This window comes from Centroberyx affinis, unplaced genomic scaffold (genome assembly GCF_046629955.1).
Source record: "Centroberyx affinis isolate AG114_WGS23_722 - 3 ecotype Tasmania unplaced genomic scaffold, CSIRO-AGI_Caff_v1 ptg001541l_1, whole genome shotgun sequence".
Taxonomy (NCBI): Eukaryota; Metazoa; Chordata; class Actinopteri; order Beryciformes; family Berycidae; genus Centroberyx; species Centroberyx affinis.
In genome coordinates this window covers 556,875-582,496 of record NW_027279997.1, presented here as the reverse complement: position 1 = coordinate 582,496, position 25,622 = coordinate 556,875, and the positions used below count along the sequence as shown (strand labels likewise).

At 40.4% G+C, this 25,622-nt stretch overlaps 2 protein-coding genes across 2 annotated transcripts in view; both read right to left on the bottom strand.

Moving 5' to 3' along the window:
- Positions 1-10,988, bottom strand: part of bckdhb (branched chain keto acid dehydrogenase E1 subunit beta) — a gene marked incomplete at its 3' end in the record, with an annotated part of 40,771 nt that extends 29,783 nt beyond the window's left edge. Inside the window, exons 1-5 of the mRNA XM_071527463.1 lie at positions 10,784-10,988; positions 8,696-8,773; positions 7,858-7,926; positions 5,981-6,114; positions 523-678 (exon numbers count right to left, since the gene is read on the bottom strand). Of these exons, the coding sequence (XP_071383564.1) occupies positions 523-678; positions 5,981-6,114; positions 7,858-7,926; positions 8,696-8,773; positions 10,784-10,979 (633 nt within the window). The remainder of the gene's footprint in view (positions 1-522; positions 679-5,980; positions 6,115-7,857; positions 7,927-8,695; positions 8,774-10,783) is intronic.
- Positions 10,989-12,195: 1,207 nt separating this feature from the next.
- On the bottom strand, positions 12,196-24,138 carry ttk (ttk protein kinase). Its single transcript, XM_071527468.1, has 25 exons — positions 24,058-24,138; positions 23,069-23,156; positions 22,738-22,960; positions 22,438-22,544; positions 22,180-22,323; positions 21,883-21,997; positions 21,707-21,788; positions 21,491-21,600; positions 20,918-21,005; positions 20,502-20,610; positions 20,136-20,358; positions 19,673-19,779; positions 18,753-18,896; positions 18,459-18,631; positions 17,680-17,825; positions 17,331-17,451; positions 15,324-15,416; positions 15,040-15,197; positions 14,704-14,855; positions 14,462-14,586; positions 13,850-13,924; positions 13,585-13,761; positions 13,018-13,114; positions 12,824-12,909; positions 12,196-12,715 (listed from the first exon to the last, which is right to left on the bottom strand). Exons 1-25 carry the CDS (start codon positions 24,058-24,060, stop codon positions 12,629-12,631), a joined length of 3,033 nt encoding a protein of 1,010 aa, XP_071383569.1. The 5' UTR covers positions 24,061-24,138; the 3' UTR covers positions 12,196-12,628.
- Positions 24,139-25,622: the final 1,484 nt, after the last annotated feature.

Here is a 25,622-nt window from a genome sequence, read left to right as displayed (position 1 = left end):
TGCTCTCCGATAAAATCTAAGGGGGCCAACAGTACTTCAAACAGTTGAACCCAAAATTTATTGACGCAATTTATGATCAACATGAATCAGCGTGATCGAAAAACTAGTAAAATAAGGCCAAGGTTGAAAAGAACCAGAATCATTTTTTTTTAATGCTGCTGCTGCTGTACAGTGTGGTTTTTGTGTCCAAGTATTGTCCTTGTCAACTCTTCGATTGTTTTTTTTAATCTCCCCTACATTTTCTCTAGAAAAAGGTGTAATAGTTTCCTTTCTTGTTTTTATCTAGTGTTAGTTTGTCTGTTGTCCAGTGCATTGTAACAACCTGTTTGTCTGATATGTGCTTAATGCAAATAAGCCTGACTTTGCATTGCTGAGGCAAAGTGGTGGAGAACCGCAGAGGTCGGATACATGAAGGGAGGCGAGATGGGATGGGAGCAGGATGAAAGAGGGGGGAAAGAAAGACAGATTCTGACCGAGCTTTCTTTCCCTTTTATTTTTTTCTGTGTAAACTGCCTGGCTAACCTTGATGCCCGGGCAGTGGGCGAAGAAGGCCTCGGGGCTTTGAGAGTGGTAAAGTGATCCGTGGCCAACACACCCCCATGGAGCCCGGATAGTGAGGTTGCCACAGTCAAACAAGTTGCCAGAACGGTAGCGGTACTTGGCTGCTTCGTTGACAATCTGAAAAAAGACCAAGATAATTGAGATTAATATGATGACTGATTAGATAATAGAATAATAAGATAATAGGATGAAACTTTACTGATTCCTGTAGGGAAATTAAATCGTTGCAGCAGCAAAAGTAATAAGTGTCAGCAGGGAAAAAGACAATTAGAATAAGCACACCAACAGATTATAAAATAAGCATAAAAAACAGTAAAAATAATAAAGCAATAAAGTAGGGATGCCGCGATCGATCGGCCAGCAATCGGAATCGGCCGATATTCAGTATAAATATGAGATCGGAGAATTCCGACAATGCTTTATAGTCGCCGATTGCAAAAAACGATCAATGATGCAAAACACGTGAGCAATTTCTCAGCGGAGTTGGTGTCATTGTCACATGCTAACTCACCTCAAAACATGTCGGCGGTGTGGATGTTAATTAAAAACACAAATCTTCATGGACAACCAGTAACGTCACAGTCCGTCACGCCCGCTACTTCCCTTCATTTAATTCTCTGCTTATTTAATGCATCAATTCATCACATGCCATGTGCGTTTGTTTACATAATGGTCTGCACTCTGCACCGCTGTCTGCGGTGCTGAACTGGACGGCGGTCGAGACCCTAACAGCGGAGAGGCAACTGAAAAGTCTCATTTCTCTCTCTCTAAGAACATTCACTTGTACAAAAACAAAGACTGAAACGGATATATATCTTTGGAGGGTGTCTCCATTTATTTAACTTGACTCAACAACACAGGCAAGTGGCAACAGTCTGAGTCTTGTGCTTCTGTTATCTCACTAAATCATGTTGCGACCTAGAACGCACATGGTTTTGTTTACATAATGATCAAGTAAATATTGAGGTAGAAAAAAAGAAAATGTGGATACTTTTTAACCAGGACTCAAATTGATGGATGAAATGTATGTAAAATGGAAACTGCTAGACCTATAATACTGCTATACCAGCTGCTATAACAAAACAAAAAAAACTATCGGTATGGCCGATCGGTATCGGCAGATATGGCTCATAGACGATTGCCGGCAAAAAACGTTATCGGGGCATCCCTACAATAAAGCAATGAAATAGAATGTAAACAATTATGCGGTTCTATACAAGTATGCTGGTGTCAATTTAAACATGTTAAGGAGACTGTCTTGGTTGTATAAATTAGGGAAGATTATGGATTACCAGCATCTATGGATTAAATTACATTTATTACTACAGTTTCTTACAGTTGTTACATAGAGATATTACTAGCTGTCACAATTGCTTAATGACTCAGTTCTAGATTACACTAAAAGCCTTTCCATATCAAGAAACTATTTTCGGCAATAAAATAAACAGAACTTGAAATCCATGACTGTTCATACAGCACCTTTGTAACTCTTCCGTGGCAGAAAAAAATCCCTCAAAACTCATTATTTTTCTCAAATTTGGCCTGAGAATATGCATTCAAAATGCATATTCATATTACATTTGTGTAAAATGTTAAAAGGCGTCTATATTTAACAAAAAGGCATTAGAAAGAAATTATAGCTTACAATTTTTAAAAACTACTAAAGACCACACTAGTGGACATTGGATCTAGACTTTATCTGCCAACCCATACTCTCTGCTATTCATCTTAAAGCTATTAAAATCCCATTTTCTTCTGAACAGACAAAAACAACTTAAGTCTCTGGTTTCTTTTTATCTACTTCTACATTTTCTGAAACTGGGCTTCCTCCAAGAAGTTGTCCCAAGATTTCTCCCTCAAACTCAGGTGGGCCGTTATTTCTAGTTTTATGTCTCTCTAAGGCCAGTTTGGACTGCGTCATTTTAAGTGAGAGCGCAGAAGGAGAGAGGGAGCCCACTCAAGGCCTGACACCAGATTAAATCTATTGTTGCTGTGCAGCACCGCAGGAGCCTTCTGAGAAACCTGCCCCATTATCACACGTGCTGTTTTCTGTTGCCTTGATAAAGCAGAAAACTCATTCATCTTGTGGAGAGCGAGGACACACAGAGCAACACGGGTGCCAATGTGCATGCATGGTGAAACAGCAGCGCTGCCCGCTCTCCTGGTCAGCCTGTTAACGCCACATTAATCTTCCTCAGGTGAGTATCAGTGCAGGAATACATGGAAAAGAGTTTCTCTTTGTTTAGCAGATTTTTCCAAGCAGTTTGTGGAACATGGTACAGTATGTATTTGAGGTCTGTTTAACATCGGCACACTACAAAGAACAGGCTACACAAACAAGACAGAAGAACAGTCAGAAAATCACTAACATTTGTGGCTGCCTGACTGGCAAAGAGCCAAAGTGCATTTCAATTTTTCCAACTCTTTCTCTGCTGGATGTTTTTGAGGATATTTAATTTTCTACCTGTTGTCGGGAAGCCTCATCACTCATGAGCAAATTTGCATGGGGGATGATTACATTTCCAGCAATTATAGGAGTGTGACATGGATGCAAATCAATCAGATGTTACAGAAAATATCCACTAGGGTTAGACTGATATATCCGTTTGCCGATACTGGCCTATTAGGCGCTCGGGAGGAGCACCGTACCTCTGTAAGAGCCAGGCTCTGTGTGTTTGTTGGTTTGTTAGCAAAGATGCTCTATACACACAAGATGACGCATTACAAGCTGCGCCAATGGTATGAAATGGTATACACTTCTTGTCTCCTAAGTGGGCGTGGTCGCCTCTCTCCCCCATCCCCCCACTTCATTTGGAAGTGTTGTGAACATCGCGTGGCGTTCGCGAACGTTAGTTGACGTTAGCTTAAAAGTTGAACACAGTTTGACTAACGTTAACGCTAAACTAGTAACGTTTCGTTTGGTTTTGAACAAGATAACGTGTGTGGGAAATAAACAACGTTAATCCGAAATATGTATAGAAAAAACGGAAGTACACATTCAATATAGTTTTGGCAACGTTATTTTATCGCATGAAATGTTTCTAAACCGTCTCTGACTGCAGTGAAACCAGACCGACGGGATATATGATGATGTTGCCAGATCTCGCAAGAGTGTGTTGCTGAGACAGAGACAGGTCTCGAACAAAGTTAATTTTCTCCTGATTGGTCTGTCTGAAAAATGCCATTTTAGTGTCAGAATGTTCGGAAGATATGTGGCTTGTGGAAAATGGGTCCAATATTTACTTCAGTGATAATGGGGCTAAAGAATTGGTCATAATCTGTGCTCACGTTCACTTCTCCCATTGGAGTGAATAGACTCAGGACCTGCCGCTAATCTCCTAAAGGGGCGGGGCAGTGGCAAAAACCGCGTGACACAGATACAGGAAATGACTCGCAGTTGCGCCGTCTCGTTTCTAAACAGTCTCTGTCGTTAGTTGGTTTGTGGGTAACACTTTCTTCAATGCACAGTGCTTAGGGGAATTAAGGTATGTGCGCTTTAGGCTACGCAGAGCCCTAGGAATCCCACACAAAGGAAATACAGTGTGCGCTCGTACACCAGGCAGTATGGTAGAAGTCAAACAAGCAGGACCCAGCTCTAGTTTGGTGAGTGATGCAGTCACATACCAGGAAGTAGCTCTGTGATTCCCCAAATATAGCGGGTAAGTCAACAAAAGGAATTTATTTACTTACTTAACTTCCAACAACACTGAGCTACCATAGCACTTTGGTGTTAACAGGTGGAGTTTTTAAAGTCAATGTAGTTTCACTCACTACAACCATGCATACCCCTCCACCCGAGCACCTAGAAAGCTCTAGCACTTGTTAAATATTGGATATCGGCCACTCATGTCATCCACTGCCGATGTAGATGTTCCTCCCTGACCACAGCTATATAAAGACTGTCTGTAAAACCTCAGCGTTTCCCACAGGTTGTCAGTTTACTTCAGCAAAGCGGGTGGGGATGAGGGGCTGACAACTTGTTGCTGATATTTCATTTAGCGAGCCCAGTAACTCATATTTTTTCAGGCACTAAAGTCTCTCAGTCGAGTATAAACTATTGGCATTGCAACATTATCTGACTATTATACTTGCATCTGATTATCAAGGCTACATTTCAAACTGTCTCTCCATTCAGCTTGTGTTGGCTAAGACACACCATGACGCAAAGGAGCACAAATGCACTGCATCATAGGTGCAATGAATTATGGTCATTGTAGTTCACCAACACGCTTTTAGTGCTTGGTAGCATTAAATCTTTTTTTTTTTTTAAACAATATATTTATTGAGTTTTTCTTTTTTTTCCCACAAAGAAAAGATACAAGGCAATCAATACAAACAGCATCAGACATTTACCCCCCACCCCCACCCCCCCACCCCCCTCGGTAGCATTAAATCTTGATTGTTTGAAAACTACATTGACGAGGACTACCAGCTTCATGTATCGTGACACCCAAAATTAATAAAAACAAATAAATTTAAAAAAAGTACTTGACGGGTAGTTAATTTACCTGGCAAGCTAACCAAATATTAACATTGTATGATAAACACTGAACCTGCAATGGAATTTTATTTTCTTTGTACATTTTATTTATTAATTTAATAGTTCAATTCTGATTTTTATGAATTAATTCTTAATCTAAAAGGCCCAACGTATCCCAGAGTTTCCCCTACCACTAAATAGGTGAGGTAGGCAACCCTGCCTTTCAGAGCTTCTAACCCTAAAAGAATTTCATTAGTTTAGTTTTCAATGGAGAGTTTTAGTGTCCCATAATGGTCTAAAAGCTGTTTCAGAGGCTTTAACCACCCTGCCGTCAAGGACATTATGGGGGAAACACAGATTTAAAGATATTGAATATCTGGACAAAGTATCGCCCATCAGGGACTTAATATCCACATAAGGTAGAACTGACGAGAATACTGGGAACACAAAATCTGTCCCATAGAAAGATGGCAGGCAGTCATTCATTGTGAAATCTACTCTTACTGGTCCCTAAGATTTTGGACAAGGCACCAACACAGTAAACAGAACACATAAACAGGTCTAGCCTACTGTATGTTGAAACCCGGTGATTAAAAATGGCTACACAGGACATTTTTTATTTCTAAATGTAACTTTGCAAGCTGGTGAAAAAGTTGATGGAGATGTTGTCACGACACTAAGGAGAATTTGCCCGGTCCAAATTCTGGTCTTGCACGATCTATACCCATTCAAACACTATACCTCTTTGTCTATGTATTCACCAGAAAATAAGGACATCTGAAGGTAGAGTAGGCAGGGCCAAACAGCCTTGCTCTAACTTAAGGTGTACAGATGCACTCAAGGTAGCTTTTGATGTTGAGATTTTCCAGTGTCATTCACCAGAAAGCAACAATGTGTTAGTCTCCAACAACACGCCACAGAACAGAGAGTGTGCCCAACCTGGTCAAAAGCAGGGTAGATGTAGTCAGCGAACTGGATCTCTGCAATGGCTGTGGCACCAGCAACAGCTGCACCAATACCGAATCCCACAATCCCCTGCTCACATAGAGGAGTGTTGAAGACTCTGTCTTTACCTACGGAGAAAGTGCAGGAGACGGGGGAAATAGGAAAAAAGAGAAGATGAAGGAGGCTGATAGAATGAATGGTGTTATATCAACTTCAGTTCACAAAAAGGTTGAAGATATGTTGGTTGCTATCCTGGCTAAGAAAACGGAATGGCCCTGCAAATAAATAATTTAATTTAGTGGGACCACTGAGTACATTTGTACAAGGACACCTGAGAAATAACAGTATTTGTCAGATCAGAGAGTACTGCTCACACCACACACTTGACTGATGAGAGTGCAAAGTATACTCTCTCTTAAAATGCCATGCGGTCCTAAAATAAGTGAAGTGACAAGCTGATGACTCCTCCTCAGCTGTAGCTAACCAAGCCTGTGACGCATACTCAACCCCCTCGGAGTAAAAACAGAAGAAAAACTATTTTTCCATTCTCCACCCTATAATCTGACCAAGAGCCGCAAGACTGGGACTCTAAATTTGGGTTAGGAATGTTATTTTTGCTCTCATCCTTTGTGTATTTGCCAAGCAAGTCCTTTTCTGTTTTGATGGGAAGTGTGCTTCTGAGCAGTGAAACCCTGGCCTCGGTTGCTCTGCTCTGTGCCCACAAAGCTTTATTAACAACCACAGCACCACAAGCCCTCGGAGGAATGAACAATTAAGTGATCAAAACTTAGCTGCTCGCCTCTCAGTCTACAGACAACCTCAAATATCCATTTCATGTGAATGTGAAAATAAATAACCTAGGTGTGCGTGTTACAATAACATCTGTGAAATGTATGAAATATAAAATGTATTCCTAAAGGTTTTTACCCAAATCTAGATTGCTAACCTAAATGGTCAACACAAGCTGGCTCTCACAAAAACACAAAACGTATTTCCTGTGTTTGGTGACCTTTAGAAGTCGGTGCCATCTGACACCGATGCTCATTTCAGTGAAATAAGCTAAACATCGATGAGGGGAAGGTGGTAGCCAGAGCACAGAGTCAATGTGAACTGTTTTTTTTCAGGAGAACGGCACTCGGCATTAGCCACTACCCAGCGGTGGAAGAGATGTATCACTGAGGTGAATGCATCAGCCCTGTAAAAAAGCCTTTCATATGCTGTCCACCTGCATTATGCCCCGTGTTGTATAATGACTGGAGGTAGCAGAGGTGGGTACCATCCCTTTCAGGAGTGAGAGGGATAAAATCAGCTTTGTGCTCGCCACATGGATGAGATGGAAAATAATGATCCCTCTCCGAAGGTCAACACTTCTGACGTCAATGAAAACAAAAAGGCAAAGCCAACCGGGGTGATTTGTGACGCCTTTCCAAGAAAATAACTAAATAAATAATACGGCAAAACCATAGCGCACAAATGGGTTGCACAGAGTCAGCTCTGATGAATTTGGAGGCAATAAGCAGATTGTCAGATGAGGCAATACTCAATTCCGAAACAAAATGTAAAAAAAAAGACAGAAAAACCACTGAATAAAAGTACATCATAGGCAAAACAAACCAATAATTCACAGTAATTTGGTTAAAGGTGTCTGACAAACTACAATGGACAAATAAGTGCAAACAGATCCTTTTGGACCTCTAGGTGAACAGTGAACACTAATATGAGGTTGCAAGAGAGGAGGTGGAGGCTCTTTAAAGTGCTCTGCTGCTCCCTAGTGGTAAAATCATGTGAAGCAGACTCAGGCACAAGTTGCTGACAGATTCTGTAATGGTGATATTTGGAAGGAGAGACTGAAGGGAGATCAAGCTTCTTACCATATTTGTCTCTCAGACCCACTGTGCATCGGAATACTCCTCCAAAGGCCACGTCCTCCCCAAAGATGACTGCAGATCAAAAACACAACAGACATTCAGTGATGTCAGTGCACGTCTACTTATGATAGACTGAATTGCAGCTACTTCCATATTCTTCTACATTAATGCTTTCTACATGCAAGACTAGAACAGGCAAGATCCAACAGTATTCAGTTGCTGCTGCAGCATGACATTTTTACTAAAGCTGAAGGTGGAAGTGCTGAAAACTTTTCCTGATCCTAGCATCTATTAGCCCAAACAGCCTCAAGATGTCACTGCAATTCATTTATATTAACTTGCATCTTGAGTCCATGTGCAGCCAATGAAACACATTGCTGTGAAACAATGTGACACAAGATTTCCATTTCCTTATCATGGACTTGGACAGAGTAATCCAATTCGGAGGGGTTACAAGTTGATTTTGATAATCAAATAAAATCTTTTAGTGCCTATTTTTTAAATAAATGCATTTGGTATCAGTTTCAAGGAACAAGGCATCCCATCAGATCCCGTTTTTGACCAGTTGCATCTTGCGTGGTAAAGATGTGTGTGTCTGTGTGGTAAAGATTTCCTCCTCAAGGTTTTGCACAGGTCAGATACAGGATGCAAATATGTATGTAAATGCAGCAACATCTTGAGGTAATTTAGGCTAAAGGGTCTATGGAAATAATTCAATAAATAATATAATACAATTAAAAAAAAAAAAAAAGCATGGCTGTTAATGAGGGAACAGGGTTAACTTTTTAGAAGTTTTCATCCAGTAACAGCAATACAATGATTTCCATTTTTTGCCTCTTACCTGCCGTAGGATCACTCGCAAGGGTGTTGTCCAAGGCACTGGTAACGGACTGGAACAAGTTCATCTTCTGGGTTGGGCCTGCAAAGGTTTTGGATGAGAAAAGATTTTTATAGGATTTTACACTAACAACAATCATACAGTGCTCAGCAAATGTGTACAGTGCATTTGCATATGACAATTAGTACAGAATGGCTGTGGTCATATAGTTAATTATCCACTAGGACACAGAGAGTGTTCTTCAATGGCAGCCTTTCTAATGTGCAACAATTAAGATGTGGTGTACTGCAGGAGAGCTGCCTTGGGACATTACTATTTCTTGTTTTTACCAATGACTTACCACTGTTCTTAAAAACAACTAATGAGTGCAAGGATGATTCCACCATGTACATGTCATCATCTACAATTAGGATGATAAATTAGTATTAAATGTGTCAAAAACAAAGAGTATTATATTTGGAACAAGTCACTCTCTGAAACATACACCACAATTAATTTTTTTCCTAGGGGATGTTAAAATTTATCAGTTAAATGAAGTTGAGCTCCTTGGTGTGACTCTGGACAGTAGACTCTGATGGGTTAGGGTTACTGACTGACATACTGACAAGATGGTAGCAAAGATGGGAAGAGGCCTGGCTAGTGGCTATTATTAAAAAATGCAAATCATTCTTCTGCCATTTGGTCTAGTGCAGCTAAGAAAGATGTGGATAAACTAAAACTACTCCAAAACAGAGCAGCACATCTTGATTTGCAAAGCACCAATAGCAGTAATGTTGATACCATGCATAACAGGTTATCCTGGCTTGAGGTAGAGGACAGACTGAGTGCATCCCTTCTCAGATTTCTGAAGAATATCTCAGAATTAAGGTTAACAAGCACTTGGCATACAGTCACAAAGTACATACATACACAACAAGACATGCAATAGCCAAACTGTTTACACTTCCAAAGGCCAAAACGGACAGTATGAAACGTACAGTTATGGAGCAATGAAAAGCTGGAATTCCCTTCCACAGTAATGTATGCAATATTTTTTTTGAACTTTTTTGCATTATAAGCATTATTTGATGTCAAGCTATTCTCAGTCAGTAGAGACATAGCCTAGTTCATGGAACAGCGGACAATATGAATGTATCAGTGCTGGGTTGTCGTTTTGGATAAACAATTAACAATTGTTATCGTGTGAACATCTTTGTGAAATCTGCCTATATGAAGGATAATAGAGGGCGCAGACTAATATAGAGTTGCCCCCAGGTTGGCTAAGTTACAAGCTACATAGAATGGACATGTAAGACGCATATTGGCCTCGATCATGTATAGAAAGTCACGTCAAACTCATTCAAAAATCAGGTAGTTTAATGCTACCTTGCTCATCGGCAAACGTATAGCCTATACCTGGTAGAACAAAACTTAAAGTATTTTCTGAGTCCACTCTACAATTCGGCATTTGGCAAAGTGATCCACGAAGCAGCACTTGGAATAAACTACAACAGCAGTTCATCTCATTTAGAATTGGCTGTAGCTCACAACTTTATTCAACTTAAACAACCATTCGTTGGCCGTAGCGAGCAGTGTGAACCAACTGTACATGTTGAAACTCATTGAAAAGTGCTGCTTGGTGGATCACTTGTATACCGAGTTTACCAGCAGTACATCCTAACAATATGGTAATGGTCTTGGGTCACGTTGACGAGCTAGGTGACCTTGATAAGCATGGCAGCGTTAAATTGGCAGATTTTAAAGTTAAGTTTGGCGTAACGGTCACTCCATACAAAAGAGGACAACGCGTTATCAGGGCTAGACAGCACCGACTAGCTAACTAGTGCTAGCGGTGCTAGGCTGAAAAACGGTGAGCGTTATCAAGCCTCTGTGGCCAACTGAGTGTGCACTTTCCAGGTCTCCTATGTAGGCTAGAAAATAGAATGGACAGTGAACTAAATAACAAGTCATTCACATAACCTAGCTAGAAATGTTTCCAGAGATAATGGTCATTCACTTGTCTTTATCCCATTTGGCTTGACAGTTAAGATAGGTCAATTTGAGGTGCTAGCTAACGTTAGCTTAACCGGCTAGCTAAATTAACCAACTCACCATATTTTGTCACAACGGGGTCAGGCTGGAAGGTGAAGTGGGCTGCATGCCTTCGTTGTGTTTTTGCATGGGAGTTGCAGCTCGGGGATAACTTCAGCAGAGTGGCACCGAAACAGTTCTGAGCCCCGCTGCTAACACTAGCGATGGAAACTTTCGAGTTTGCACCTCGGACAAGAAACCGTGCAGCGGCCGCCATGTCTGTTGTTGTGACTGACCAGGAAGGACAAGGTGACAGCATCCGAAGATCGTCTATTAAGACAATTCATCACGCAGTTGCAAACAACGGGCTGCTTTCCGGTCTTCAAAAGTGGGCGGTAACCCTCACGCATGCGCTGACGTTAGAAAAGTACCGAAGCATTTTAGCATTCTTTATAGATCATCATTTTTAGCTGTGGATGTTAATAATGCTTTCCTAATTTGTGTTTAATCTGGTTCAAATATGCAATAGTTTTTTTCTGCGGAAGACATCTAACAGAGGGCCACACCAGTCCAGTCAGACCCTTTTGGTCGCGATAACGATTGTGGTACCCGGGAATAGTGGCAGAGTGAGAGCTCTAGCTTCTTCTTCCTCTTGTCAGCGACTATGTGCTGAAAAAGGCTCTGATTGGTCAAAACGGAGGGCGGTGCGCGTGGAAGAGATTTAAAGAGTCCGCGGTGCGCATCAGTTGTGTGCACATTACTCAACAATTTATCACAACTGCGAAAGTGGGAATTTTCATGTAGTGGCACGGGGAAAGTGATGTTACATTATTTGACATTCTGTGTAAATAATTATTAGCCTATTGTTGCATGTTTATATTTTCACTCTTCGTTTAACTTTTAGTTGTAGCATTTTTGTACACTTATGTATGATCCAATAACTTGTGGTTAATACATTACACATGTTCTCTTCTTTAAAACTTAGAAGTAGGATCTTATGAGGAGGACCTGAAGGCAGCATTAAGTTGATTATCCGGAATGATAACCCAATACCCACGTAGCATTGGGACCACAAAAATGTGGTGCAACCAGATTCAAGACCTGGGAAATTGTAGTTAGTTAGGTGCAGTGCTGTGCTTTGGAATGTAGTGTGAAAATGTATATTAAACTTGTGTATTAGAGCCTCAAATGCCATGACATTGCTCAACTATAGGCCATTTGTGACAAGTTTTAGGATGAGTGATCGACCAAAAACCAGCATCCTAAACTGCAGTTGAAGCAGGTGAAGATGACCAGAATGATCCATAACCAGAATGTCCTAGACTCTAGAGATCCCCAAAGAAAACACTGTCCTAATAAAAAGCTTTCCAGAAATATGTATGTTGTGGCATTTTTTTCCCCAAAAGAAACAGTTTAGTCTTAGCAGGACACAAGGATTTACAACCAGTAAAGGAAGACTGTTTTCATATGGAAATAGAATCCTGATTATGTTTAATTCAGTGTGCTCTGTAAGGTAATTCTATATGTGATAAATTCACAATGTAAAGCCTTTCTCAGTACGGCAACATGACTTGCCCTTCTCACAAACAGGAATGTGCGTTACAATAAAGTCCTTTGTCAGCATTTACATTCACCAATACCTTTACCTCAGCTGACGCAAATTCTAGACCAATTCTAAAAGATACAATACGTTTATTTGAGTATACTGCTTGCTTACATGTGTTATCAGAGGAGATAAGTAAAGATGAAGCAATCAAAGCAATGCAATGATTTTGATTCCAGGAAATAAAACATACAGACTTGTTAGTAACACATCTTACAATACAAGATATTGCTACTGCAATTCAGTGGTAAAAAAAAAAGTGAAAGAGCTCTCAAAAATAGGAAACAGGAAAAGGTTAAAAACAAGACAAAAACCCCTCCCCATCACATTTTCCCGGATAGTTGGCTTGACGACTTCACACACTCTGCAACGTCCAGCTTCCTGCCACTGCTGCACATTTTTGCCAAATTCTGTGGATTGCAGAAAGCAGAATTGGTAGCAGAAACGAAGGGTTGGAGAAAAGAAATGTATTTTTGCTAATTCTCAATCAACTTGCAGTTCTATCAGGTTAAGCTTACATTAGCAGCTCTGACGATGCTGTTGGGAGACTGGAGGGCTGCAAGGTCTGTTAGGATTTTCCTGAGATCACTGTTACATGGATTTTCTGAAGCAAGGAGGTGAATAAATCAAGCTCAATGTCACATGATATCACCAAAATTGGCTTTAAGTAATAGCACACAGACACACAGTATTGTCGAGTGTGTGTGTATACCTGGTTCAGGTGATGGCTGTGGCTGAAGCTGCAGGTATGGATGTTCCAGAAGCTCAGCAATGGAGATTCGCTCTCTGGGGTTTCGCACCAAGCATCTCTGGCAGAATCCGACAACAGAACATGAGATGAGGTTATCCATGTTTTTCATGTCACATCAATCACATTTCAACCACTGTTCAAATCCACAGACTTGAAAGAAGACACCGACTTTTTGGAAAATAAGCTTTTCCATCTGCTTACCGTTGTGCAACAACAGTGGTAGACCGTTTCAGTTTGTACACTATTTAATTCACTATGGTAAATACTGATGAATCAGCACTGTATATTTGGCAGGTGCATGTCTAAGTCTAATGTTCAGACAGTATAAGCTAGCTTTGGATCATTTCAAAAGCACTTGATACTGGTTATACTGAGGTGATACTGCTACCAATCTTCTCATTGCACAACAGTTAGTTAATCAGAGAGCTTGTTTGCCAAAAAGTGAAGGCATTCCACATATGGTCTCATCCAGTATCCATTGTGTTTACATCAATGCAGCAATCCCAGCTTTCAGTCGAGCTCTCTCACCTTCAACACATCCAGCAGATCCCTCTCTGAAATGTCAGGAAATTCGATCTTATGGGAAGGATCGATGATGGCGTGCAGCTTGGTAATCTGATTGGTGATACTTTGGAATGGAGTCTTCCCATAAGTCATGCAGTACAGGATGCAACCAAGGGACCACACATCACCTTTCGGACTGATCTTAGGAACAAAATTTGAAAGATATTTCACCACTCTTCTCCAATCATAAATTACTGCACTGATCACTGAATTGGCAGAGTAAGAGTACCTTGGAGCTTGCTTTCCCTGACTTGGATGAAGTGTCTTTGATGGCTTCGGGGGGCATGTAGTTCAGGGTTCCCACCTGTGTTTAGCAAACAACAATGTATTACACACAAGCCCCCTTTTCACATTGCATTAACATGCAGAGATACATAGCCGCACATATCCGCAATGTATTTAGATGTAGTTGAATTACATTACACCTAGCATTAAAATGCATCTCTGATATACACATTGAAATCAGATTTCTCTTTCCAAAGAATGTCACACGTTACCATTGGAGCTGCCTGTTGCTTTTGCGTGTTTCATGGTTGGATTAGAACGCAAATATTTATTTCTGTTACGGTTAGAGTCCATTCCGTAGCTCTTATATGTGGAGACACACTGCATTTACACTTTGTTGTAAATGGGGCCAAAAGCATCTCTGTTCATCTCTGGAGCTGGTTCACATGATCAGATCTTCGATGTGTCTTGGGTGCATTTACATCTGGACTTGATGTGTTTCTGCTCTAACCGATTACAATCCGATCACCCAGGACGCATCTCAATGCCAGGTGTAAAGGGGCTTGTACTGATCATCAAAATGTATGGAGACTTGTTATTAAGATAAATCTCTTACTTGTGAATCCTTCATAATGCTTGTTACATCCGGTTGGATGCGGTTAGCTATGCCAAAGTCGATCAACTTGAGCGAAGCATTCACAATGACAAAATTGGCTGGCTTCAAGTCACTATGGACAATTCCTGCAGAGAAGACACAACAGACACATATTCACATAATGAAATATACAATAGTTATGAACTGAGGTTATATTAGTGTGTCAATGAGTGAAGGATGAGTGAGAGCCAGAGGGAGAGAACCATGTCTGTGGATGGTGCGGACAGCCTCCAGCATGTTCTTCCAGTAGAACTTCCTCTCCAGCGGGTTCACAGTCTTACGGTTTCGCAACCAAGTGTTCAGGTCCAGGTTCCCACACTCCATCAGCATGTAGATGTAGCTGTTGGTTATTTCGCTGCAATCACACACACAACAAATCCTTATCAGAACATATGCATTTTTTCAATTTCATACTGAATATATTTCATGTTTTCATATCATACATATTTTTGCATTCATTTCAATCCATTCATCTTGATCTCAGTATGTTCTGCAGTTATTATGCAAATCCTCATACATGTAATGGACCATGTACTCACTAGTCAAACAGCTTGATAATCTGGTCGCTGTACTGCTGCAAGTGATTCAGATGCTCAATCTCATTTTTGTAGCTTTCCACCGTCTGAGCGTCAGCCTCCTCAAGGTTTACATACTTCACAGCAAACAACTGCTTTTTGTGGTCCAGGACCTGGTACACCTGAAAGACCAAAGAAAACAACAGTCAAACAACAGACAAGAAAGAGTTATGTTACAGTTAAAAAAAACCCACATCATTAAACAAAAGGCAGCACTTTTTGCTTCATATAAATTCATTGGCATTTACCTTGCTAGATCCACCCCGTCCAATCATCTTGAGGATGAAGAACTGCTTGCCCTTAATGGTGATGTTTTCGTTTGACAAAGCAGTGATGGAAGCCTAAAATAGGATTCAAACAAAAATATATCCTATCGTCACAGTTTTATACCATTCATTCTATAGGCAATTTAAGCAGTGAACGGAAAGATAAAAGTATCAATGATAAAGTGGCAATGCTCATCTAAACAGTGTTAATACCAAGAGAGCTGGAATGTCATATAATCCTAACATCACTAAGGTTCAGGTTCACATTCAGTCAGCCCGAGAATGTACCAGGTAAGTAAAACAGCTAAACTAAATGCATTTGCATGTTTATATTTCTGAAAGAAAAACGCAAAAAGTCAAAAGGTACAAGTTCCAGAATTTTATGCCACAGTGTGTTTAAATGTTTACTAGTCGGCTGGAAGGAGCCACAGACACAGTGGTCAAAACTCACAACAATGCTGCAATGTTTTGTGCCAGTTTGCAAGCTGCTAACTTATTTTTGGCTTGACATGACAAGCCTGGCTAATTTGCTCATTATCGAGCCTCTACAGAGCATATAATGTAGCATGACAAGCTACACTGCTCTACATGTCCAGATTTATAATGGTTTTCGCCTCTGCTAACACTTACTTTGACTGATAAGAAGCTAGCTGGGCTTATGGGTATTGTAGTAGTTGTGATGGAAACATTCATTTCACCTGATGGTGAAAAAGCTTACTTCTCTATAAGGAGGTTGAAATATTCATAATCAATGACAATTACAGTCACACAATGGAAAGGTTTCAAATCCAGTAGAAGTCACTTAGTCTTCTTAATACTGTCAGGAAGTCATCCACTATAGAATAACATCAGGTGGTTGGTGACATGGGAATAATATTTTTCACAGTACCATGTGACGTTCCAGCTCTGTTGTGTCACAAAATAAAACAATGTATTCAATGACTGCAAAAGCACAGGGCATCTGGTACTAGGGATGTTCCTAACGACTAATTTCCCTGTCGATTAAACGAAAATTTAAATTTAGACTAGTCGACTAGTCTAAAAGTAAGAAAACACTCAGAAAACAGTCAAAAATGAGCACAATTTAATCTTTAAGGTTAAAACTTTGTCTGAAAAAATATTGCATGTATTTAAGAGCCATTTGAAACCGTTAATCACATTCTTCAGTAACTGTAGCACTTTGCGCCGTTTATTATGAAAGTTGTACATTATAAAACATGACAACTCACTAAATAAAAGTTAACAAATAACATTCAAAATAATAATAAAAATATTTAAAAAAAATAATAATCTGCCATCAGAAAAACTACCAATAATAGGCCTACAAAAAAATAATAACTAGGCCTACTGATCGACGTGACATTAGATTATTAGGCTATTCAACAACGGCGAGCTGTTGGCGATCAGCTTCAAACAGCAGGTACACACACACACACACACACACACACACACACACACACACACACAACGTGGTAGGCCTACTTACTCGACTGACGAAACATTTTTGTTCAGCGAAAACAACATGTCAACATGTTCGGGTGAAAGGCGAGACCTCAGTCTATTAACAATAAGTCCAGCAGCTGAAAAAACTCTCAGCTGGCAGAGATGTTGCAGGCACACAGAGATAGTGACTTGCAAGCCGACATAGTTTTGGAAAGCGTCGTGTCTTCCCGCACCACCACACAAGTGGATCTTCGTTAGGTGGGATACAGGTTTACAACCTTATTTTCCTTTTCTAGATCAAAATACTGCCAAACCGCGCTGGTTTTACGAGATGTCATCTCTGTCTGGTCCCACTTTCCACCTTTACATCCGGGCAGCAGCCCCGGCTAGTGGCGGGTGGCTGCGTAACATCTTAGACGCAACAGTTAACCGGCATTGTACATTATTAATAATTCGTTTAACCGACTAGTATTTCTGGTGCCGATTAGCGAGGGTAGAAACGTTTAAACGACTAGTCGACAAATCGCGCACATCCCTATCTGGTACCTGTGGGGTTTGGGAGTAGGACACTTGGTTTAGAGGTGTGCAGGGTTGCTGGGTGGGTCCGGCTCTGTGTGCGGCAGAAGAAGCTGATTCAGGGTCTCTCTTTACAACCGGGGTGATAAAACTGAGGGGGAGACAGAGAAAGATGGAAACTAGATAACTCCCCTAATTTTCCCAACTAGATAACCAAACTTAACCCACAGAGTAAAGTTTCTGTTCAGACAACTATTTATTTCAAATAGGCATCACCGGAAAAAGTGAATTAAAGACTCAAAATGCCTGTATGCAACAACTTCTACAACCTTGATTTTAAAGCTTTTTCAGGACCTGCAGACACAAGTCAAGATGTTACCTGTTAGCACAGGGATTTTTGTAGTTGTTAGGCGTCTGGCAGACCATAGGTGGGTTCAGTCTGGATGGAAGAGGGAGGGATGGAGTGGGGAGGGAGTCCAGCAGACGGGGAACAGGTCGAGGGTCAGGAGGTGTAGTGTGTTTATCCTAGGAAGAAAATTATTTAGTGAACACGGGGGTATGGTTGGGAGACTAAAATACATAGAATCAGTTTAATTGTAGAAATGACTTGAAATGGTCATAAAAGTAGGAGGAACAACAACAGACAGTAGGTGGGTTTGGAATGGAAACAGCAAATTTTGATCAATTTCCTCAATGTTGCTAAAAAGAGGAAAAGTTTTTTATCGATAAAGAAATTATCCGATAAATTCTGACTGAACCGCATTTGTTGAATAAATAATGATGCAAGCTTGGTTCGATCTCATTGCACAACTGTTCAAGAGTTCTCAAGTGTCACTCTAATACCATGAAATATTATACCTGCTGACTGTATCTCCCATGTATAAGGTTGCCCGTTGTGGTTGTTTGGCCATTAGTCGCATTAAATATGTCCAACATTAGCTGACACATAAGAACTATAACAGCTTGCCAAATACTACTAATAAAAGACTCCATTCCATTTTTCTTATGGATGCTTCAACCCAGCTGATGGAAATTCACCTAATTCACTTTTGTTTACGACATTTCAAAAGCTTGCTTGAAATTCATTTTAACAGTTGGATGGAAACACAGCTAGCAAGACAGATTTTTTGACTGAAACCCCAAAATAATGTATCTAACCTCTGGAGAAAAATGCCGGCCAACAAGAGCTGGCATCTTCCACGCCGATAAAGGCTCCTTGCTGGCAGGTTTAGGCTGCTCCACAGACCGGTTCACAGACATCCGAGCAGGAATCTGCAACTCCTGTTTCCCCCCACAAGTTGCCACACTTCGTGGACCATGGCTCTGCAAATCTAGAAGAAAGAAAGATGGTTATAAAAATTGACAAACTACACCCACTAGTTTGACCTAGAGAATGAATCAGACATACGGTCAATAGTTTGATACCATTAGGAAGCAGACTCTGAACTCTACCTGGGGAGCGCTCCTCCTCCTCGGTGGGTACCAGCTGTTTTTCCCCAGCTTTAAGGTTACGCATGGCTACCTCCAGCACCTCGCCTGGTCTAGCATTTAAGGCCTGGGCTTTGTGTAGAATTGAAGTTGCTTTGTTCACATTACCTTAAGGGGAACCAGGAAGAAAAGTGAGCATATACACAATGTGGTGCAGAGTTTCGGTAGGATTTACACAACCATGCTCCTATAAAATGCACATTTCTTGCCCTGCTCACAGCAAAAACAGTCACTGTGTCTAAATACTGCCAATATGCAATTCTGGCGGTAAGTATAATCTAAATTAACTGCGTTATATCTTGATAATTATATTGTAAACATGACAATTTAAAAATACTACATTTAAAACAAGCTGAGGACATAATGTTGATACGCGTCTTGTGTCACATTGTTGTAACTTTCTCTGATGATGGTTAATTTGACAGTTATGCACTACACTATGAGTAGTTTTTTTTAAACTATTCCTTGGATAGCATTTTGTCAATGTCTAATTATATAAACTTAAAAAAAAAAAACAGTATAACATCCTGGCATTTTAAAAATACTGATTTTACACACGGGCTGTCTGCACAAATATTTTTCACTTCAGTATACTGAAAACTGCAGTTATAAACAGCCACTAGACAAGTGGAGGAGCATTTGGACATGTGCACATCTTTAAATTGTTGGTGGCCTGTTGTGAGAGCACCTGCTGTCACTATTGCCAAATGACTGTAAATAAATGTATAATGCATTTAAGAACACTGTTAAGAAAGACACACAGAATTACTAGCTCAGGAGCTTTAACTCACAAATACAAAATGTGCTGAGTGTATCTATTCCACATATCAGGTTTCTGTAAAATAACTACAATAACTAATAATATTGTATACGGAGCAGTATACCTTGAGAAACCTCGAACTGGGCGTGTGCCACGTGGACAAAGGCAAAGCCTTTGCAGTTGGATCTTGCAACTATGAAGTGGTCTTGTGCTTCGTCTGGGTCTTCAAATCTACAGAAGAATGAAAAAAGCAGCTACTCTTAGAGAACAACTAACAAAGCTTTGATGTTAAAAGCCAACATGTTCTGGCTGCAACAGCCTTGGTCAGGGTTACAGGAAAACACGCATATTCTTTGAACCTACAGAACAAGATCAGATGGCCAATACATCCAGTCACACACACACTTGTATACTTGAGGCTATGTATGAATACATGGCATGCATTTTTATCTTTAATGGATATAGCATACCTGTTCGGGCACTAGTCACCCCCATACCATTAATACCACACCTAGAATTGATACTTCCTCCACAAACCCATCCCAAAATGCCTTTACTATAATGTAGATATTTCCATCCACACTCACCCCTTGAGTTCAGCATATCTGACCAGTATTCTGGCGTAGCTCTCGTTCTTGCTGTATTTTCCTATTGGCATTCTGGAGAAGACTTTAGAATAACAGTCCTTTAGCTTAGTAAGGAGGTTCACGTCTGTGTGAGGGTTGCCTCTCTTCTCCAGGTTCAGCAGATATGTCCGACACGACTCAGGGGAATTTGAATTGATGATCTGGTCAAAATTGTAAGTTGTATCTGCCAGGGAAAAACAAAACTTATCAAAACGACACAAAATAACTGTAAATGTCCCATTGTCCACACAGCTCTGCAGTAAGAATGTCTAAATACTACACAGCGCTGGATGTACGGTGTGCCATACTCTCTCGATGATATACTACCTTCCATCCTAGAGGTGTCCCTCCTGTCCTGCCTGTGAAGGAGTGTGGTGGTGGAGTCCACCGTTGTCTGGTCCTCCCAGGGGCGAGGCACTGGACTGGTAGTTGTTGGCTGGGAACACAGCAATGCAAAAGACAGATTTAAAGGAACACTTCGCCATTTTTTAACCATATCTCCATATATTGGTCCTCACTAATACATGCTATGAGACAGCATCATGTCTGTCTACTCGCTCTGTGTCTTGGAGACGGGCTGTGGGAAGTCCCAAAATTCAAAAATCTTTTTGAATTTGCATGTATTAGTGAGGACCAATATATGGCGATAAGGTTAAAAAATTGCGAAGGGTTCCTTTAGTATTTCTTTGGCCAACTAGGCACCAAAACCAGTAACCATGAAAACAAGCTCACTTTTTACTCACTTTAAGACTGAGGAAATCTCCATCAACAGCAGTTTTCTTGGAGGACGATAAAGCAAACATTGAGCTGGTACTTGAACCAGATGTTTGCCTGAAACAAAATGAAACCAGTTAAGACCATAATGTGGCCTACATAACTACAAACAGTCACACTAAAATTCCACTTAGGTAACAACAATGCAATGCCAAGAAAAAGGCATTACAATACTTTCAATTACACAGTGGAGTGATATACTCAGGAATTACAATGCAAAGTATATTAAGCAGTTTGAGACAACATAAAAGTGGACACACACTTTTATGTTGTCTCAAACTGCTTAATATACTTTGCATTGTAATTCCTACATCAGTGATGACTATTTTCATCCTAGGTTTCAGTATACCTACTGCTACCTCCCCACCTCCAGTACAGACAGTTATGTCATTATGTACAAAGCCATAGTTAGGCATTTGACCATGGACTTCTGTTATATTTGATTTTGTCCTGAGGAATGGCATCTGAGAAGATTTTTGTTGCTAGCTATCTGTGGGTCCTTGTCATGAAAATATTTGGAAATCCCTGTCCTACATAATTACCTGGACAAGCTGCTGGGGATGAATGCATCACTTTTCTTTGAGGGTATCCCATCGCTGTCGTCAACATCCATTTCTGGGATAGAGAAGGGAACTATGGGAACTCTCCCTGGCTGGAAAGCAAAAGGTCAGAGCACACCTTCAAAGACTGATCAGTTGCATCTACCCTTTGGACAAGTATAGGGAATTAATACTGGCAGGATGAAAGCCAACTCTCACCAAGCCAACAGCTCTCTTGCGCTGAGATCCAGACCTCCATCCTGGCAGCTGGTCATCTGATGATCCACTCAGGGGCTCTGTCCTGAGGGCCGGAGAAGAGGGATAGATGTAAGATTTCATGTTTTAGAACAAAATAAATACCTGGATAAAATTGAAAGCACTTGTTTTATTCTTACCCTGAACTAAAAATAGTGGGGAGCTGTAAGTCGCCTGTCCCGTCTGAGTTCCTGCAGACCTTTTGGAATTCTGAGCCATGTTTGGCAGAATCGTGCAAATTATTGTTGGGTAATACTGGTGAAGAGAAAACATAAGAAAGTATGGAAATGAGTTGGGAAAAGCATACTACGAACAAAAGAACAAGGATAAAAATGTTTGGTTATAACAGTGATTTTCAGAACTAATTAATTGTACATCATCAATTAAGTGGGTCAAATGTGTTTTATGCCATGGTGTCAAACATAATAAATAGTGACCTGGTACATTTTCCTTATCCTCAGAACAGACAAGTTGTGCTTTTCCTGTCTGCAGGCTTTGTAAGGCAGCCTCCAGCACTTCTTTTGGTTTGGCATCCAGTTCAATTGCCCTCTGCAAAATGTAAATGGCTCTCTTTGTGTTGCCTGGAAAGATGAGACAGCAGACACTGAAACATCCCACATAATACCTCAAGTCATGAGAATAAGTTTATATATTCCTTCATATTTTCAAGAACAACAAAAGGCATCTCTCTCTACCTTGAGAATGCTCAAACTGTGCATGTGCAATGTGGACAAATGCAAAATTCTGGCTGTGAGATCTTGCCACATTGAAGTTGGCTTCTGCCTCATTGACATCTTGGATTCTAGTAGAAGAAAAAAAAAGGGGGGGGGGAAGACTTTATATCCACCAAACTGTCAATTGATAAGCATATCAAAATGACTTACGTTGATTGATTATTTCAGCTTTCCGCCTACCCAATCTACTGCAATGCAATCGGAGGCGGAAAGAGGTTAAAGAAGGTCTTGAAAGAGTAGCCTAACATTATAGCTACTCACGCTTTCAGCTCTGCAAATCTGACCAACATCCTGGCATAGCTCTCATTTTGACAGTGCTTTCCCAGTGGCATATTGGAGAACACTCTGGTATAAAAGTCCATGAGCCTGGTGAGATGGTTACGATCCAGGTGAGGGTCACCTTTCTTCTCCAGGTCCATCAGATATGTCAGACAAGTTTCGGGAGAGTTTGAGCCGATGACCTGGTTAATATTGTCGGTGTCATCTGTAACAAAAATGTGAGGTGTTAAGATGAGTTTATCCCATACTGACAAATGGAGACTGATGTATTTTCATCTCACAATGACAGTAGGATAATCGGGTAAACACTTACCTTCGTTGAGATACTTTTTAATTTTGTTGAGCTTTTGATAAAGCATGGCAAGTTGCTGCTTTCTGTCCGTATGCTCCTCTTCCTCCATCTGAAATTGAGGGATAGGTGAAAGCATACCATTTAGCCCAGATATGTGCCCTCTCTTGCATGGAGAGAAAGTCACACCAAAACTCCTTTAAAAAATTACTTTTACATGTCCTTAGAAGCCTCTCTTCAATTCAGCATAACACACCAAGCAGCACTTATTTCAATGAAATGTATTTCATCTAGACCGTTATTCCCACCATCTAATTGGTCCAGGGGTAGAGAGGTAGCGAGCAGTGTAAAACAATCCTAAAAACTGAAATTTTATTAAAATAAAGTGCTGCTTGGCGAATATCTGTTTGCCGACTTTACCAGTAACGTTAGACCCTAATGTTTAATAAATGAGCTTAACGTAGCCTATGTTCTATCTGGTACGTACATTTGCCGAAAAGCAAGACATCATTAAATTGCCATATTTATAATGGAGTGTGGCATACAGATCTTCCCATACAAAAGAGAACTGTACGTATGGGGCTAGATGTGTCAACGGGAATGACAGTGACAGTTTGCGGGCTGTGATTTAGTTATCCCTCATACACTACAGCAATACAATATTGTGGTAACACTAACGTTAGCTCGGTTATGCTGCGTAAATGTGCAATGACTAATATTTGGTTAGCTAGCTGGGTCAAATATAACGTCAACGGTAACATTAGTTGTTTGTTTCAGATCACTAAGTTAGCCGATCAAAATAACTCTAACAACCAGCCGAATAACGAGGTATTTCTTGTGTTTACCATCTATGTTAGCTTAAATGTAGCGATCTGGCTAAAGGTTAACTAGCTAGGTTAGCAAACTAGTTCCCTCGTAATTCACTCCGGAATTCAGATATCCAAAGTTCAACATATCTAAACACACCCTAAATAATATTCTAACAAAACATTTTTTTATCAAATCCATCTCACCATGTTTACGGTGTCACAAATTAATCTCGTTTTACGTTTACGGCACGATAAAGACTCAATTTTAACTGCCTGTTTGGGTTTACTCGGTTTTCAAATCAGCCACTTCCACCCACGTAGTGAGCTGATTGGATGAATTGTACTGACGACACGGGTGCGTTAAGTTTATTTACCAGCGTTTCACTCCTGCTTTCATTGCAGCCAACAAAGCTTAAACGGAGGGCAATTTTCTTGTAAAACGTCGTCACTTGCGACACCTGCGGTTATTTATGAGCTACGCAAATTAAATTATGTAATTTCATTTTTTGTCTGATACATTATATGACATATTTATTAACTAGCCACCACCGAGTGGATAACTGGGATAAAATGTCTGACAGGCAAGAGTCTTTGACCATACAAGTTATTTTTTGTATTTTATTTCAACTCGTATAGTCATATAAGCAACTTGATCATTGAATACAATGCATTAAGGGCAAACTAATCTCCCGCCCGGTTTATCCGGCTCAGCCCTGCGTACAGATCAAACCACACAGTCTTCTGCATTTCAAGGGGGTGCACATTCGAGACAGACACTGGTTCATTTGTTATCGCATATCGCTTGTATTGTGTTCTTACTATATTATAGCCTACTTGTTTTTTTCCGTTGAGTCATGGATGCAGTTTGCAGTTTCTGCTGCTGTGCTTTTGTGTTTTCTTATTGTTTTTTTCTTTGTTTATCTCTTTTGTATAATTGCAAATTAAACACGGAACCACATACACAAGTATACAAAGCTATGTACACAGGTGATTAAATGAGTTTTGAATGTTAGTTCTGAGATTAGTTCTGTCATGAGCATGGGTAGGTTGCTACCTTCATGTGCTCCTCGTAAACACCCACTTCCCACTTTGCTCAATCCCGTACTGATCCTTTAACTAAAGTAGTTGGTGGCTGTTGTTTTATTTTAAAAATCAAGTCACACTGTCTTAGAGTTACTTTGTGCTGCAGCAACAGATATAAGAGGAATTACATTTAAATTAAGTTATTTGCACTTTGGCTGATGGCTTCCATATTCTCCACCATATGCCTATCCCTCAAGACATGCCCCCTGAATGTCACAGCCCGACTCTATTTCCAGGTACCACAAATGTTACTGTGTGTTGAAAAAAAGAAAATTGCAGACCAGAGTCTCTCAATGCATTGGCAATTTGGCATCAATAGAAACGTAGTAAGAGGTGGCATTCTCTTGCATAGGCTATATCTTCTGTGGAAAAACTTCAAACGTTTAGGACCAAATGGCATTCAAGCCGAAAGTATCCACCCACAGCTAAAACATTTTTTTCGTGGTGAGTTGTTTCTTATAAAAACAACTTTGTTTCAGGTCTGTAGATGGTTGCTTCAGTAAAGGTGCGCATGCAAAACAGCACAAACAGACGTGATGGAGTGTGGATAGTCAAAATGACACATTTGCTTGCTTCTCCTTAATTCTGGCACTGTCCACCATTCATACTGCTCTGTGTCAAAGTAATAGGAAAGCGCACATATGAGGGTTAACGTCCACATTTGCAGGCTGGAATTGGGCCCATTT

Bases quoted from the DNA above. Each gene is read 5' to 3' on its own strand.
- ttk (XM_071527468.1), bottom strand. The intron at 18,632-18,752 runs GTAGAGTTCAGA...TCTTTCTTCTAG, and splicing joins GGAGGAGGAGCGCTCCCCAG to ATTTGCAGAGCCATGGTCCA. The intron at 17,452-17,679 runs GTAACATCTTGA...TCTCCCCCTCAG, and splicing joins AAAAATCCCTGTGCTAACAG to TTTTATCACCCCGGTTGTAA.